Source organism: Heptranchias perlo, chromosome 10 (genome assembly GCF_035084215.1).
Source record: "Heptranchias perlo isolate sHepPer1 chromosome 10, sHepPer1.hap1, whole genome shotgun sequence".
Lineage (NCBI taxonomy): Eukaryota > Metazoa > Chordata > Chondrichthyes > Hexanchiformes > Hexanchidae > Heptranchias > Heptranchias perlo.
In genome coordinates this window covers 18,398,814-18,415,089 of record NC_090334.1, presented here as the reverse complement: position 1 = coordinate 18,415,089, position 16,276 = coordinate 18,398,814, and the positions used below count along the sequence as shown (strand labels likewise).

The 16,276-nt window shown below is 45.0% G+C and overlaps 1 protein-coding gene across 1 annotated transcript in view; it reads left to right on the top strand.

Moving 5' to 3' along the window:
* LOC137326307 (tetratricopeptide repeat protein 9A) overlaps window positions 1-16,276 on the top strand; it is an 82,176-nt gene that overhangs the window by 54,683 nt on the left and 11,217 nt on the right. Inside the window, exon 2 of the mRNA XM_067991273.1 lies at window positions 565-747. Within this exon, the coding sequence (XP_067847374.1) occupies window positions 565-747 (183 nt within the window). The remainder of the gene's footprint in view (window positions 1-564; window positions 748-16,276) is intronic.

Sequence of the window (16,276 nt, the reverse complement as noted above, 5' to 3'; positions counted from 1 at the left end):
AGAAATAAAGAAGGAAAAAAGACTTGCATTTATATAGCACCTTTCACAACCTTAGGACGTCCCAAATTGTTTTATAGCCAATGAAGTACTTTTGAAGTGTCGTCACCATTGTAATGTGAGATAGAAGCTGCTTATTTTTTTTCTTTATTCACCCAGTTAATACATGACATCAGGCTGGGCAAGCCTAACTGATTGGGAGAACAATTGTAGAAATCCACCACCAGACATGCAGTCTCACATACCACACCAACCTCTTGTTTAGCGCAGGACATCTGTGAATAAGCTGAGAGGACTGCGGACTGCAATGAAACTCTCTGAGAAAAATATATAAATTACACAGGATGACGAGGATGACCTCAGACGGTTGTTTGTTCAATTTTGCCATTGGTAGAATGTCTCTTCGTACCTCCCCAACCCATGACCAAACAATCCCAAGTGCGCCAAAAAAACCCATGTTATGCACAACTTCTCATTGGAGATTTATTTTTGTGTCAATGCGCTCCAGTATGTTTTAAAACTATAACAACTAATCCCTTGTTTTTTTTTCTTCATTTTTCTCAAAAGCTTGCTTGCTACAAGCGGAACTAGTGAATTATGAACGAGTAAAGGAATATTGTCTCAAAGTCCTGAAAAAGGAAGGAGATAATTTCAAAGCCCTGTATCGCTCTGGTGTGGCTTACTACCACCTTGGGGATTACGACAAAGCTTTACATTACCTGAAGGAAGCAAGGAACCGAGAGCCAACAGGTGAGAGATCTTCCACTTTATTCTGTACAAAGATGGGGGAGGGTGCACATTTAAGGTACATACAGACAAATGCACAGGTAAACATAGCCACCATTTTGATTGACAGTCATAAAATCTACAAAAAACACAGGGTTATTAACACTTTTCTTCCAAAAAGAGAGGAAAATATGTGCCCTAGCATTTAATATGAAACTCTAATTTAAAAATGTAATATTACACAAGGGCAGGAAGCTCTGAACACACTACCTGCATGACTTTGCCTGTCGCTGGAGGAGGGTTGCCTCTGAATGGAGTTATATTATCTAATGGTACATCTCCTTGTACATTACTTAGTAAACTGAAACATTCTCATTTCCAAATGGATCAAGCAAGGTTGTGGTTATTACCTTTGGTGCTGTAGGACACATTGGGACCAGTTTTCCCTGACCTGTTCCCAGGGGCAAAGGTCAGGGAAAATGGGCTGGTTTCCTGCCCCACCCCCCCCCCCCAAAGTTGTCCAAGGATTTCCGTGGCGGTCACTGAGAGGGTGGAGTCAGGCCCGTGCCCGCAATAGGCGCAGGCCCAGAATTGTTACGGTAGTGAGGCAGGAGACGGGGTTCGCAACTTTATTTCATCATGCAATAGTTAATAGCGGGGTTGGGGGGGGGCAGGGAGAGGGGGGGGCAGCCCAGATTCAGGGATGCTCCAGGAAGCTGGTGATGAGTTGCATCAGAGCTCTCCTCAGATCACATGGTCTGGGGAGGTGGTTCCAGCAGCAAGCTGAAGATAATTGAAACAGGTACGTTGGAAAGGGCTCGACAACTATTTCAACCAGATCTTGGGGCCTTCCTGCTGTTGCTCTCCAGCAGCAGCCAGAAGGCTTGAGACTGATGGCCGCTCGTGCCTGCAGCTGCACTCAATTTCCCATCTGTTTTCTGGCACTAGGCCCCACCATGCATCACCTGCATCAAGAGTGCTCCCGGGTCACAGATTAACCAGAGCAGGAAGAGAGTACTGAGCTTATCCAGGGCCGGGGCAAAGGGTTAGGAAATTCGAAGCCAACGTAATCTAACAGAGAGTTCGTGAAATTAATATTACTGATGATTATTGTTTTAGGGATCTTTGCTAATAGACCCATTCTCCCCTTTTACCACTAGCGCTGTTCCACCACACTGACAGTGTAACAAGGGCAATGTTTCAATATTATCATCCGTACCTCTCCCACTGGGATCCTTTTACCTCAGTCCTGTACTATTAACTCTGTTATTCCACTGCTGCCAATCACAGCATGTTGCCTTCCAATATGACAGACTGTGCAGCAATATGAGGGATAATACCAACATTATACTATATACCGGGCCAGATCAGTTTGTTCCTCCATTTTATTCGTGAGTGATAGCACACTGGAATAAATAACAGAAAAACTTACCAGAGTAAATGTACAACAGGTTAGCTGAAACTTGTATTCCCCCAGTTCTAGTTACAGACACACTTTGTACAATTTTTTACTTTGTTTCATAGAGGTTGATGACATAATGTTTTTAAAGGAGGTATATCAGGAAGATGCCATGTTTGAGTTAGTTAGATACCAGGTCCAATCCCCAGTCTGTGCTGGGTTAGTTAGATACCTGGTCCAATCCCCAGTCTGTGCTGGGTTAGTTAGATACCTGCTTCAATCCCCAGTCTGTGCTGGGTTAGTTAGATACCTGGTCCAATCCCCAGTCTGTGCTGGGTTAGTTAGTTACCTGGTCCAATCCCAAGTCTGTGCTGGGTTAGTTAGATACCTGGTCCAATCCCCAGTCTGTGCTGGGTTAGTTAGACACCTGGTCCAATCCCCAGTCTGTGCTGGGTTAGTTAGATACCAGGTCCAATCCCCAGTCTGTGCTGGGTTAGTTAGATACCAGGTCCAATCCCCAGTCTGTACTGAGTTAGCTAGATACCAGGTCCAATCCCCAGTCTGTGCTGGGTTAGTTAGATACCTGGTCCAATCCCCAGTCTGTGCTGGGTTACTTAGATACCAGTTCCAATCCCCAGTCTGTGCTGGGTTAGTTAGATACCAGGTCCAATCCCTAGTCTGTACTGAGTTAGCTAGATACCTGGTCCAATCCCCAGTCTGTGCTGGGTTAGTTAGATACCAGGTCCAATCCCCAGTCTGTGCTGGGTTAGTTAGACACCTGGTCCAATCCCCAGTCTGTGCTGGGTTAGCTAGATACCTGGTCCAATCCCCAGTCTGTGCTGGGTTAGTTAGACACCTGGTCCAATCCCCAGTTTGTGCTGAGTTAGTTAGACACCTGGTCCAATCCCCAGTCTGTGCTGAGTTAGGTAAATACCTGGTCCAATCTCCACTCTGTGCTGGGTTAGTTAGAGACCAGGTCCAATCCCTAGTCTGTACTGAGTTAGTTAGATACCTGGTCCAATCTCCAGTCTGTGCTGGGTTAGTTAGATACCTGGTCCAATCCCCAGTCTGTGCTGAGTTAGTTAGATACCTGGTCCAATCCCCAGTCTGTGCTGGGTTAGTTAGATACCTGGTCCAATCCCCAGTCTGTGCTGAGTTAGTTAGATACCTGGTCCAAACCCCAGTCTGTGCTGGGTTAGTTAGATACCTGGTCCAATCCCCAGTCTGTGCTGGGTTAGTTGGATACCTGGTCCAATCCCCAGTCTGTGCTGGGTTAGTTAGATACCTGGTCCAATCCCCAGTCTGTGCTGGGTTAGTTAGATACCTGGTCCAATCCCTAGTCTGTTCTGGGTTAGTTAGATACCTGGTCCAATCCCCAGTCTGTGCTGGGTTAGTTAGATACCAGGTCCAATCCCCAGTCTGTGCTGGGTTAGTTAGATACCTGGTCCAATCCCCAGTCTGTGCTGGGTTAGTTAGATACCTGGTCCAATCCCCAGTCTGTGCTGGGTTAGTTAGATTCCTGGTCCAATCCCCAGTCTGTGCTGGGTTAGTTAGACACCTCGTCCAATCCCCAGTCTGTGCTGGGTTAGTTAGATACCTGGTCCAATCCCCAGTCTGTGCTGGGTTAGCTAGATACCTGGTCCAATCTCCAGTCTGTGCTGGGTTAGTTAGATACCTGGTCCAATCCCCAGTCTGTGCTGAGTTAGTTAGATACCTGGTCCAATCCCCAGTCTGTGCTGGGTTAGTTAGATACCTGGTCCAATCCCCAGTCTGTGCTGGGTTAGTTAGATACCTGGTCCAATCCCCAGTCTGTGCTGGGTTAGTTAGACACCTGGTCCAATCCCCAGTCTGTGCTGGGTTAGTTAGATACCTGGTCCAATCCCTAGTCTGTTCTGGGTTAGTTAGATACCTGGTCCAATCCCCAGTCTGTGCTGGGTTAGTTAGATACCTGGTCCAATCCCCAGTCTGTGCTGAGTTAGTTAGATACCTGGTCCAAACCCCAGTCTGTGCTGGGTTAGTTAGATACCTGGTCCAATCCCCAGTCTGTGCTGGGTTAGTTAGATACCTGGTCCAATCCCCAGTCTGTGCTGGGTTAGTTAGATACCTGGTCCAATCCCCAGTCTGTGCTGGGTTAGTTAGACACCTGGTCCAATCCCCAGTCTGTGCTGGGTTAGTTAGATACCTGGTCCAATCCCTAGTCTGTTCTGGGTTAGTTAGATACCTGGTCCAATCCCCAGTCTGTGCTGGGTTAGTTAGATACCTGGTCCAATCCCCAGTCTGTGCTGAGTTAGTTAGATACCTGGTCCAAACCCCAGTCTGTGCTGGGTTAGTTAGATACCTGGTCCAATCCCCAGTCTGTGCTGGGTTAGTTGGATACCTGGTCCAATCCCCAGTCTGTGCTGGGTTAGTTAGATACCTGGTCCAATCCCCAGTCTGTGCTGGGTTAGTTAGATACCTGGTCCAATCCCTAGTCTGTTCTGGGTTAGTTAGATACCTGGTCCAATCCCCAGTCTGTGCTGGGTTAGTTCGATACCTGGTCCAATCCCTAGTCTGTTCTGGGTTAGTTAGATACCTGGTCCAATCCCCAGTCTGTGCTGGGTTAGTTAGATACCAGGTCCAATCCCCAGTCTGTGCTGGGTTAGTTAGATACCTGGTCCAATCCCCAGTCTGTGCTGGATTAGTTCGATACCTGGTCCAATCCCCAGTCTGTGCTGGGTTAGTTAGATACCTGGTCCAATCCCTAGTCTGTGCTGGGTTAGTTAGATACCTGGTCCAATCCCCAGTCTGTGCTGGGTTAGTTAGATACCTGGTCCAATCCCCAGTCTGTGCTGGGTTAGTTAGACACCTGGTCCAATCCCCAGTCTGTGCTGAGTTAGGTAAATACCTGGTCCAATCGCCAGTTTGTGCTAAGTTAGATCGATACCAAGGTTTATCCCCCACTTCTAGGTGTCTTTCGGTCACTTCGTGTTACATGGTTTGAGTTTTGGAACAGGTGGTGAGAGGGAAACTGGGAGGGGACCTGGCTCAAAAGAGGGAAGGATTGGGTACTAACTATTCCTGGATACAAGGTGTTCAGGAAAAATAGGGAAGGGAAGAAAGGAGGGGGGTGTCAATTTTGATTTAGGAGAATATTGCAGTACTGGAGAGAGAGGATGTCCTGGGGGGGTCAAGGACACAATCTATTTGGTTAGAGTTAAGAAATAAAAGTGGTGCCATTACACTGCTGGGGGTATTCAATAGGCCACCAACTATTGGGAAGGATATAGAGGAGCAGATTTGCAGGGAAATTACAGAGTGATGCAAAAGCCATAGAGTAGTGATAATTGGGAACTAATGTAGACTGAGATAACAATAATAAGATAAGGGGCACAGAGGGGGAGGAATTTTTGAAATGTGTTCAGGATAACTTTCTTGACCAGTACATTTCCGGCCCAATGAGGAAGGAGGCATTGCTGGACTTGGTTCTAGGGAATGAGATGGACCAAGTGGAGCAAGTGACAGTGGGAGAGCATTCAGGGAGCAGCGATCATAGTATCATAAGGTTTAGAATAGCTATGGAAAAGGACACGGACCACTCTAAGGTAAAAATACACAATTGGAGGAGGGCTAATTTCAATGGGATGAGAACAGATCTGGCCTGGGTAAATTGGAATCAAAGATTGGCAGGCAAAACTGTAATTGAACAGTGGGCGGCCTTTAAGGAGGAGATGGTTCGGGTACAGTCTGGGCACATTTCCACGAAGCAGAAACGTAGGGCAACTAAAGCCAGAGCTCCCTGGATGTCAAAATAAATAGTGAGTAAGATGAAACGGAAAAAAGGGGCTTATGACAGATGTCAGGTTGATAACACAAGTGAGAACCAGGCAGAATATAGAAAGTTCAGAGGGGAAGTGAAAAAGGAAATAAGAGGGGCAAAGTCAGAGTATGAGAATAGACTGGCAGCCAACATAAAAGGGAATCCAAAAGTCTTCTACAGGCATGTAGACAGTAAACGAGTAGTACGAGGAGGGGGTGGGGCCGATTAGGGACCATAAAGGAGATCTACTCATGGAGGCAGAGGGGATGGCTGAGGTACTAAATGAGTACTTTGCATCTGTCTTTACCAAGGAAGATGATGCTGCCAGAGTCTCAGTAAATGAAGATATAGTTGAAATTCTGGATGGGCTAAAAATTGATAAAGAATGAAGTACTAGAAAGGCTGGCTGTACTTAAAGTAGATAAATCACCCAGTCCAGGTGGGATGCATCCTAGGTTGCTGAGGGAGGTAAGGGTGGAAATTGCAGAGGTACTGGCCATAATCTTCCAAACATCCGTAGATACAGGGGTGATGCCAGAGGACTGGAGAATTGCAAATGTTACACCCTTGTTCAAAATAGGGTGTAAGGATAAACCCAGCAACTATTGGCTCGTCAGTTTACCCCCAGTGGTGGGGAAACTTTTAGAAACGATAATCCAGGACAGAATTAACAGTCACTTGGACGAGGGTGGATTGATTAGGGAAAGCCAGCACGGATTTGTTAAAGGCAAATCGTGTTTAACTAACCTGATAGAGTTTTTTGATTAGGTAACAGAGAGGATAGATAAAGGCAATGCATTTGATGTAGTATATATGGACTTTCAAAATGCGTTTGATAAAGTGCCATACGGTAGGCTTATCATCAAGATTGCGGCCTATGGAATAAAGGGGGCAGTAGCAATATGGATACAGAATTGGCTAAGTGACAGGAAACAGAGAGTAGTGGTGAACGGTTGTTTTTCGGACTGGAGGGAGGTGTACAGTGGTGTTCTCCAGGGGTCAGTACTGGGACCACTGCTTTTCTTGATATATATTAATGACTTGGACTTGGGTATACAGGGCACATTTTCAAAATTTGCAGATGACACAAAACTTGGAAGAGTAGTGATAGACTTCAAAAGGATATAGACAGGCTGGTGGCATGGGCGGACACGTGGCAGATGAAATTTAATGCAGAAAAATGCGAAGTGATACATTTCAGTAGGAAGAATGGGGAGAGGCAATATAAACTAGAGGGCACAACTCTAAAAGAGGTACAGGAACAGAGAGATCTGGAGGTATATGTGCACAAATCGTTGAAGGTGGCAGGGCAGGTTGAGAAAGCGGTTTAAAAAAGCATATGGGATCCTGGGTTTTATAAGTAGAGGCATAGAGTACAAAAGTATGGAGGTCAAGATGAACCTTTATAAAACACTGGTTCGGCCACAACTGGAGTATTATGTCCAGTTCAGGAAAGACGTGAAGGCCTTAGAGAGGGTACAGAAGAGATTTACTAGAATGATTCCAGGGAAGAGGGACTTTAGTTACGTGGATAGACTGGGTTATTCTCCTTGGAACAGAGACGGTTGAGAGGAGATTTGATAGAGGTATTCAAAATCATGAAGGGTCTAGACAGAGTAGATAGAGAGAAACTGTTCCCATTGGCGGAAAGGTCAAGAACCAGAGGACATAGATTTAAGGTGATTGGCAAAAGAACCAAAGGTGACATGAGGAAAGATTGTTTTTTAAAAAGCGAGTGGTTAGGATCTGGCATGCACTGCCTGAGGGAGTGGTGGAGGCAGATTCAATCATGGCCTTCAAAAGGGAACTGGATAAATACTTGAAAGGAAAAAAATTGCAGGGTGACGGGGAAAGGGCGGGGAGTGGGACTAGCTGGATTGCTCTTGCATAGAGCCGGCGCGGACTCGATGGGCCGAATGGTCTTCTTTCGTGCTCTAACCATTCTATGATTCTATGATTCTGTGGGACAATTTGTACAGAACTCCCCTTGTTATGACACCATTATGACATCATGAATAGGGAGAGAAGATTGGCAGCAGCATTATTCCTTCATGATGTCACTGGGAAGCAAGTACTGCACAAGATGTCTGCTCCTTTGCTGCCTCTAGGTATAAAGCAGGGTAACAAGGAGTAACTGAGACAGCGATTGTGCAGTTATCTTCCTTTCTAAGCTTTAGGATAATGGGACACTTCAGTAGATTATACTTTCCCTGGGTAAATAAACTTACCTAGCAGCAATAGATTGAAATAGTTCAAATCAATTCTTTTAAGTGCAAAGGAAATATGTTATGTTTGATCATTTTGACCAATTTTACACAACATTGAGGTAACTGCTATGTATTTTGGACTCCATCATCCTGCTATGATTATCTCTGAATTTGCCATGAGCAAATATATATTGCTGAGGTTGAGTCAGCACCATACATTGCACTGAATCCGAAGTGGAAAATATTGAATAATCGATGGGTTTCGGAATACAGTCATTGTTCGAAGTTAAACATTTGCACTGCAGATGCTAAATTAAGGACTTCTGGTTACTCATATAATTGTCTGTGGAGTTTAAGCCAAGGCTACACGCCATAAATAACTTTAACTGCAGAAAAGCAACATTCTAAATCTTGCTTAATAGGGCCAGCACTATGTATGGCAAAGAATAAATAAGTGCATGAAATTAAAATCAAGCCTTGCTTTTCGATATCTCCTTTCCGTTTCAATGTCTGTTGATAGTTACCCTCGGCCAATTCAAACCCAGCAGGAAGGGCTCAAACTGTACTGTACCTCATATATTCAACTCACCTCTCTGATCCAACCCTGCTTACATGCTATTGATAACTAGTTACTCACACATAGGGAATCAAAGGCTTCGTCCCCTTGGCTCAGTGAGTTTATCAAGAGCCATGCTGATCAGGAATATCCCAGGTTCAAAACCTTGCTTGTGTTCGGTTAGCTGATCCCAGCTGAGATGGCACTGGAGGTAGTACAACTGGTCCTACTAAGGAAGGAGGAAGAAAACAGCCAGGGTACACTTGCGACTCAAACATTGGTAGAAGCATGTGGTTATGGGGTACAGAGAAGAGCAAGGTAAGCTTCCTGGTACTGCTAAGTCCCACACATGAATAAGAACCATTTGGAGTAGATCCCAAAGGATGCCTGTGCCTCTAGTGCACAACTAGTTTAGCCATCTGTCACCAGATCTGGCTAAATCGCATCAAGCTCTAACAGGTCTCACTCTCCTCTGCCAAAATCACCCACTGCTCTGGTACTATCCTGGAGATCAAAGGTAACCGACTATCTCCTTAAACCTCTCTCTCCTGCCCCTGCCACACTTGCCTCTAAAACCAAGAGTTGATGGGCTTCTTTGTCACCGAGATTGAGACTGCCCATTCAGTTGCCTCTGCTGCTTCCCCCCTTCTCTTTGCCCGCCAAGCCAAACCTCCCTTCAAGCCTCCTCCCGCTCCAGCACTGATTTCCCCCATCTCTCTCTTAGTTTCTCACCCATCTCCCCCAAACCCCCTCTGAGCTCATCACGTCCATGCAACCCACGTGTTGCTCCCTTGACCCCATTCCCACTAAACTGCTAATCAGCCAAATTCCTTTCCTGGCCCCCATGCTAGCTGACATTGAAAATGGTAGCTTCCCCTCAGGCACTTTCCCCCTCCCTTTCAAAACTACCGTCACACACCCCTCCTCAAAAAAACTATCCTTGATTCCTCTGTCCTTGCAAACTACCAACCTCAACTCCAACCTCACTTTCCTCTCAGGTCTTTGAATGTGTTGTTTCCCAAATTCGAGACTATCACTCCCGCAACTCTGTTTGAATCTCTCCAATCAGTTTATCAGTCCAGTCCAAAACGGTCCTAAACCAATTCACAATTTTATTTTTATTCGTTCATGGGATGTGGGCGTCGCTGGCGAGGCTAGCATTTATTGCCCATCCCTAATTGCCCTTGAGAAGGTGGTGGTGAGCCACCTTCTTGAACCGCTGCAGTCCGTGTGGTGAAGGTTCTCCCACAGTGCTGTTAGGTAGGGAGTTCCAGGATTTTGACCCATGACAATCTCTGTGACTCACTGTTGTGCATTATCCCTCATTAACCTCCTCGACCTCTCTCCAGCCTTTATCATGGCCGACCACACCATCCTCCTCCAATGCCTCTGTTTTGTTGACCAGCTTGGTGGAACAACCCTTTCTTGGATCGAATCTTATCTATCCAGAATATCTCCAGCAATGGATTCACTTCCTGCCCACCGCACCATTACCTCCGGAGTCCCCAAGGATTTTATTTTGGGCCCCCTCCTCTTCCTCATCTATGTGCTACCCCTTGGCGATATCATCTGCAGACATGGGGTCAGCTTCCACATGTACGCCGACGACACCCAGCTGTACCTCTTCATCACCTATCACGACCCCTCCACTGCCTCTGTGTTCTCAGACTGTTTGGCTGGCATCCATGAATGAACCGCAAGTTCCTCCAGCTAAACGATGTTATGTCCAAAACCATCATATCTGGCAACGCCCCGCCACAAACTCTTTACCCTTGCCACCAACTCCACCCCCCTTCCTAGCCACTATCTCAGGCAGACAAACTGTTTGCAACCTCCGTGTCCTATTTGACCCCAAACAGAACTTCCAACCCCATATCCTCTCTGTCACAAAGTTCACCTACTTCCACTTCCACCTCTGTAACATCGCCTGCCTCCTCCCTTTACCACAGGCCATCTTCTGGTAACACCCTCATCTATACATCCATCACCTCTAGATTCAACTATTCTAATACTCTCCTGGCTCACTTTCCATCCTGAACCCACCTTAAACTTTAGCTCATTCAAAACTTTGCTGCCTGACTCCTATCCCGCACCGAGCCCCACTCACCCATCACTCCTGTCCTCACTGACCTACGTTTGCTCTCAGCACCCCAACGCCACCAATTTAAAATTCTCATCCTCGTGTTTAAATCCTTTCATGGCCTCACTTCTCCCTATTTCTGTAACCTCCTCCAGCCCTACGACCTCCCTACCCCCCCCCTAAACTCTTGGCTCTTCTGACTCTAACCTCTTGTGCATCCACCCTCCCTTCACCTCACCATTGATGTCCTTCAGCCATGTAGACCCTATGCTCTAGAATTCCCTCGCTTAACTCTCTGCCTCTCCATCTCCCTCTCTTTCTTTAAGACCCCACTTAAATCCTACGTATTTGACTCCTGCTAATATCTCCTTCTTTAGCTCAGCGTCCTTTTTTTTTGATTACACCTGTGTGAAGCGATTTGGGACAATTGTTATATAAATATTTATTATTTCCCCCCTCTCCCAGTAATGTGGAAAGGAAAGGACTGCAGAAAATTGGCATGGAATAATAAAAATAAGGAATCAAATTTAAAAATAAAAAAATATCTGCAATACTGTAGTTATAATGTAGATTCTTATTGAGCTATTATTGTGTATATTAAATCCTAGTATAGTTTTTAACAGTAGCTTAGGCCTTCTGTCTTATGCTGTGTAGGTGTATCAGGGAGCTGTGGGGGCCATATAATTAAAATTTCAATCCATGTTCCCATTAATTTGCATATATCTCAAGTTGCCGATATTAACAGATCTTGGTGTTCTGATTTGTAATTTATCCACTGTAAGGCAACAGTGTTAAGAACATCCTTTCCAAACCTTCAGGCCCACAAAGGAATAAGAAAAACACTAGCACAAATAGGGCTGAGTTGCCTGGATTTTGAGGGCTAGAATGCCAGGGCTCGAGGGCCACAGTTTGGCTAGTGCTGCTCTATGAGTTCACTTTTACAAAGTCTAGAGGTGAGTAAATAAGACTTGTAGAAAACAATTCACCGTTTATTCAGAAAGATGGGAAAATATGCCCCTTAATGTTTGTTGTACTGAATGAACAAGAATCTGCACATGGTTTACTGTATCCACATAAGATAATGCAGCCCCTTAACCAGTGATGGAGTTTAGACAACACAGAGAAATTTGATCTGCACATATTAAGCAGTGCACTACCAGAGGAAACTAAATCCCTATATCGCTCTTGGAACAAATGGGAGTTTACTATCATCTTATTCTTCTATAAAACATTTTCCTGAAATGCAAAGATACATCAGCAAATAAAAGAATAACTCTGGGCACTTCTGCGTAAGATATACAACCACAAATGAAGGAGCAAATAAAGGATGGCATCACCATCTGCTTACTGCATTGACATCCTGACGGAGAGGAGATAGAAAATGTGTGTGAAAGATGTAGGACATGGATTTTCACTCTGGGGTCCCCAGATGCTAGAGGACTTTTTATTTTTGCCCATCTCATCATATTTCTGTTCCTTTATTTGCTGAACTATTAGGAGGTTATTTTGTTGCTGTATATTATAATAATACAGCCACATTGTCTTACTTTCCTTTGGGTTGCTGACATTGGCTTTAAGATGTTTGAGGAGTTCTCTTGAACTGTTTCAACATTATCAGGCGATCCCTTCATGCAGATAAGCTTTGAAAATAACTGGTGTAGGGGAGGCAAAGACCACAAAAAGAGCAATGTAAAGCAATATTTACTAAACTATGAAAAATGTCCATGTGAGGAAAATAGTCTCAGCGCATCCTGGACTGTTAATAACTATAGAAGGGTGGAGAGATCCCATAGGAATTGAGTTGGAACCAGGTGTAGGTCTCACTGGGAATGGCAAAACTTCTTTGCTTTGTCGTCCAAGGCTTTTGAGTCAGTAGAAAGCTTCCTTTGACAATTGAACTGTTTTCCTGAGGTAGGAAAACTGAAGGGAATGTTGTGGATACAGTCAGCAATGATTAAAAATGTGGGAAAAAGTAAGAGACTTTCTACCTTAGATGATATATTGACCTGACATTACATTACAGAAAAATAGAGATAGGTGACAGCCTTGGCTCAGTGGAGCCACCTCTATGTCAGGAGGTTATGGGTTCAAATCCAAATTCAGAGACTTGAGCCCATAATCTAGGCCTCCATGCAGTACAGAGGGAGTGCTGCACTGTCGGAAGCGCCATATATTAGATGAGACATTAAACCAAGGCCCCATCTGCCATCTCAGGTGGACATAAAAGATTCCATGGCACTATTTGAAGAAGAGCAGGGGGGTTCACCAGGTGTCCTGGCCAATATTTATCCAACATCACTGAAAATCAGATTATCTGGTCATTATCTCATTGCTGTTTGTGGGACCTTGCTGTGCGCAAATTGTCTGCCACATTTCCTACATTACAACAGTGGCTACTTTTCTAAAGTGCTTCATTGGCTGTGTAGCGCTTTGAGACATCCTGAGGTCATGAAAGACGCTTTATCAATGGGATTTCTTTCTTTCTTTAGCTATTTATCAATTCTGGTTTACTTTGACCTGGCAGTTCCTAAGGATAATGATCTTTAAGTCACTCAGCATGTTACTATCAAAGGGCTAAAAACTCATTGAGCGGTCTTAGACAACACTGTGCGGATGTCCCAAACTTGAAGTCAGCTGTTGAACTCACATAAGCTCCTCATAATTTGGAATGAAGGGTATTCTGTAGTACCAGAGGAAACACCCGCCTGGATTTCTAACCAAAAAGAACAAAAGAACTTATTTTATATATACGATAAGTGTTGGCCAGGTCACTGGGAGAACTTCCCTGCTCTTCTTCGAATAGCATGTGGGTTCTTTTATGTCCATCTGAGAGTGCAAACAGGACATTGGTTTAACATCTCATCTGAAAGACGGCACCTCTGACAGAGCAGCACTCCCTCAGTACTGCAGTGAAGTGCCAGCCGAGATTATGTGCTCAAGTCACTGGAGTGAGACTTGAACCCACAACCTTCTGACTCAGAAGTAAGAGTGCTACCCACTGAGCCTGACACTAATTACAAGCTTCACACCTGTGTTACTACAGGAGAAATTTCTGGGGCCAATGGAATTAAATGAATTTGATTGCAAAAGATATTTTCAGGCCATCTCTTATCTAATCCAAGTCTTAATATGGAACTAAAATGCCCTGCCAGTTGTGGAGGTGATGGTAAATTCTTCATAGGTAAGTCAGGATCTGGCCAATAGCTCATAAAGACCAAACAGTCTAATTGCGTAGGTCTTGAAAACTATAGCAAAGATCATCACATTCTACTGATTTAATATTAGGAACTTGTAGAAGGAAAGTAACAGACAAACCAACTCAGATCCTTGATAACTTACAGGAGTAGAACTCTTCTGCTCAGTAAGCTTCCTATTCTTTGCCTGGCAGGACCACAGTAGTTACTGGATTTGATAGACTGCACAGATAGAGGAGCAGTAGCACTTTGGAGAAGAGTGACGCGTATATCTCCTGTCTCTTGTACAGAAGTCCTATACACATATGATATCCGTGTTGGAGAAGTCCAGCGGACTTAACTGGACCAGCCATATAAATACTGTGGCTACAAGAGCAGGTCAGAGGCTGGGTATTCTGCAGCGAGTGACTCACCTGATTCCCCAAAGCCTTTCCACCATCTACAAGGCACAAGTCAGGAGTGTGATGGAATACTCTCCACTTGCCTGGATGAGTGCAGCTCCAACAACACTCAAGAAGCTCGACACCATCCAGGATAAAGCAGCCCGCTTGATTGGCACCCCATCCACCACCCTAAACATTCACTCCCTTCACCACCGGAGCACAGTGGCTGCAGTGTGTACCATCCACAGGATGCACTGCAGCAACTCGCCAAGGCTTCTTCGACAGCACCTCCCAAACCCGCGACCTCTACCACCTGGAAGGACAAGAGCAGCAGGCACATGGGAACACCACCACCTGCACATTCCCCTCCAAGTCACACACCATCCCGACTTGGAAATATATCGCCGTTCCTTCATCGTCGCTGGGTCAAAATCCTGGAACTCCCTTCCTAACAGCACTGTGGGAGAACCTTCACCACAAGGACTTCAGCAGTTCAAGAAGGCGGCTCACCACCACCTTCTCAAGGGCAATTAGGGATGGGCAATAAATGCTGACCTCACCAGCGACGCCCACATCCCATGAACGAATAAAAAAAAAATCTTCCTGTGACCACAAGTTTTAGGCTTAGTCCATCCTGAACTTCACAAGAAAATGATATATCATAACTGCAACCTTCAAGGTGCACCTGCAGTAAGTAGCAACAAATGAATGTCCAGCCAGTGGTTTTTATTCTGATCCATCAACAAAAACAGTCAATAATATCCATGAACTCCCACTGGGCCATATGGACACTTTACTCCAAATAATCCAGCTATATATCAAGCTTTTACCATGACCAGACATCTCTACCAGAAAATGAACTAAATCAAGTCATCATCCATATTAAGAATATCCAGACATTAAGATTAGATGCCCAATTGGGATGCTTAACAATTCACCTGGAAAGTATGGGTCACTGTAATAGATCTCTGAAGAGGCAGAAGGAACTAAATTTCTAGGAAGGTCGCACTGAGGCAGCCTGGTGAGATAGGTTACTTAGCAGAGTACCTCCACAGCTTTTGTAGCACCCATACTGAATACCCCAGAATATGGACTGTTGGATTTTAAAATAGATATTAGGAAGAACATATTTACTCAAAGGTTGATAAATGTTTGAAATATCCTAGACAGGCAAAGTTACTGTAACAAAAACATCAGGGGTATTCAAAATGTAATTGGATGCTACGGCTGGAAGATCTTGGACTCTATAGGGATCAGCTTCAGTGGGCCAAATGACCTTTCTTATCTTCTTAAAGTCTAAAAGTCCAGAATCATTTCAGGTAGCCGAGAAAGAACATACAGCTTTTTCAGTCATATCGTTTCCCAGGGCTGTGAAGCTCCAGGGAATAGAGGTGAAAGAGAATGTAAGGTGAAGTCATGTTAATGAGACCAGCTTAAAGTTTGTAGGAGACAGTGTGTCATGTTTGGGGAATGCCTTTTCAATTATTTCCTCCAGTCCCCCATGCACATCTCTGCAGTGTTTTCCACAAGGCGATCCCTTGATGTGCAGGGAGGATAAATTGTGAGCTGTGCCTCTCCATGCTTCTTAGTGCAGGACTATGACTTCACGTGTATGGTACTGATGTAGTAAGCAGTAAGCACCAGCTCTGTTCTGTTTTACAGTTTGATCTGATGCTATTCAGAGCTGAAGCATCATTTTTGCTTCATATCCTTGTGCTCCCCCCCATTGCGAAACATTAGCTGTAGTCCACAGAGTGTTGGGGAATATTTGTGCGAAAGTACGAGTGGGCCTGTCATTCCACGCATGCTCACACTGGCTGTGACACTTTGGCCAGTGTGTATGTGCAGAGTAGTGACATCATGACTGCTGCGGTGGCAGTGTTGTGCTTTGGCGGTGATGTCATGGCACATCATGACATCATCATGCACACAAGCCAC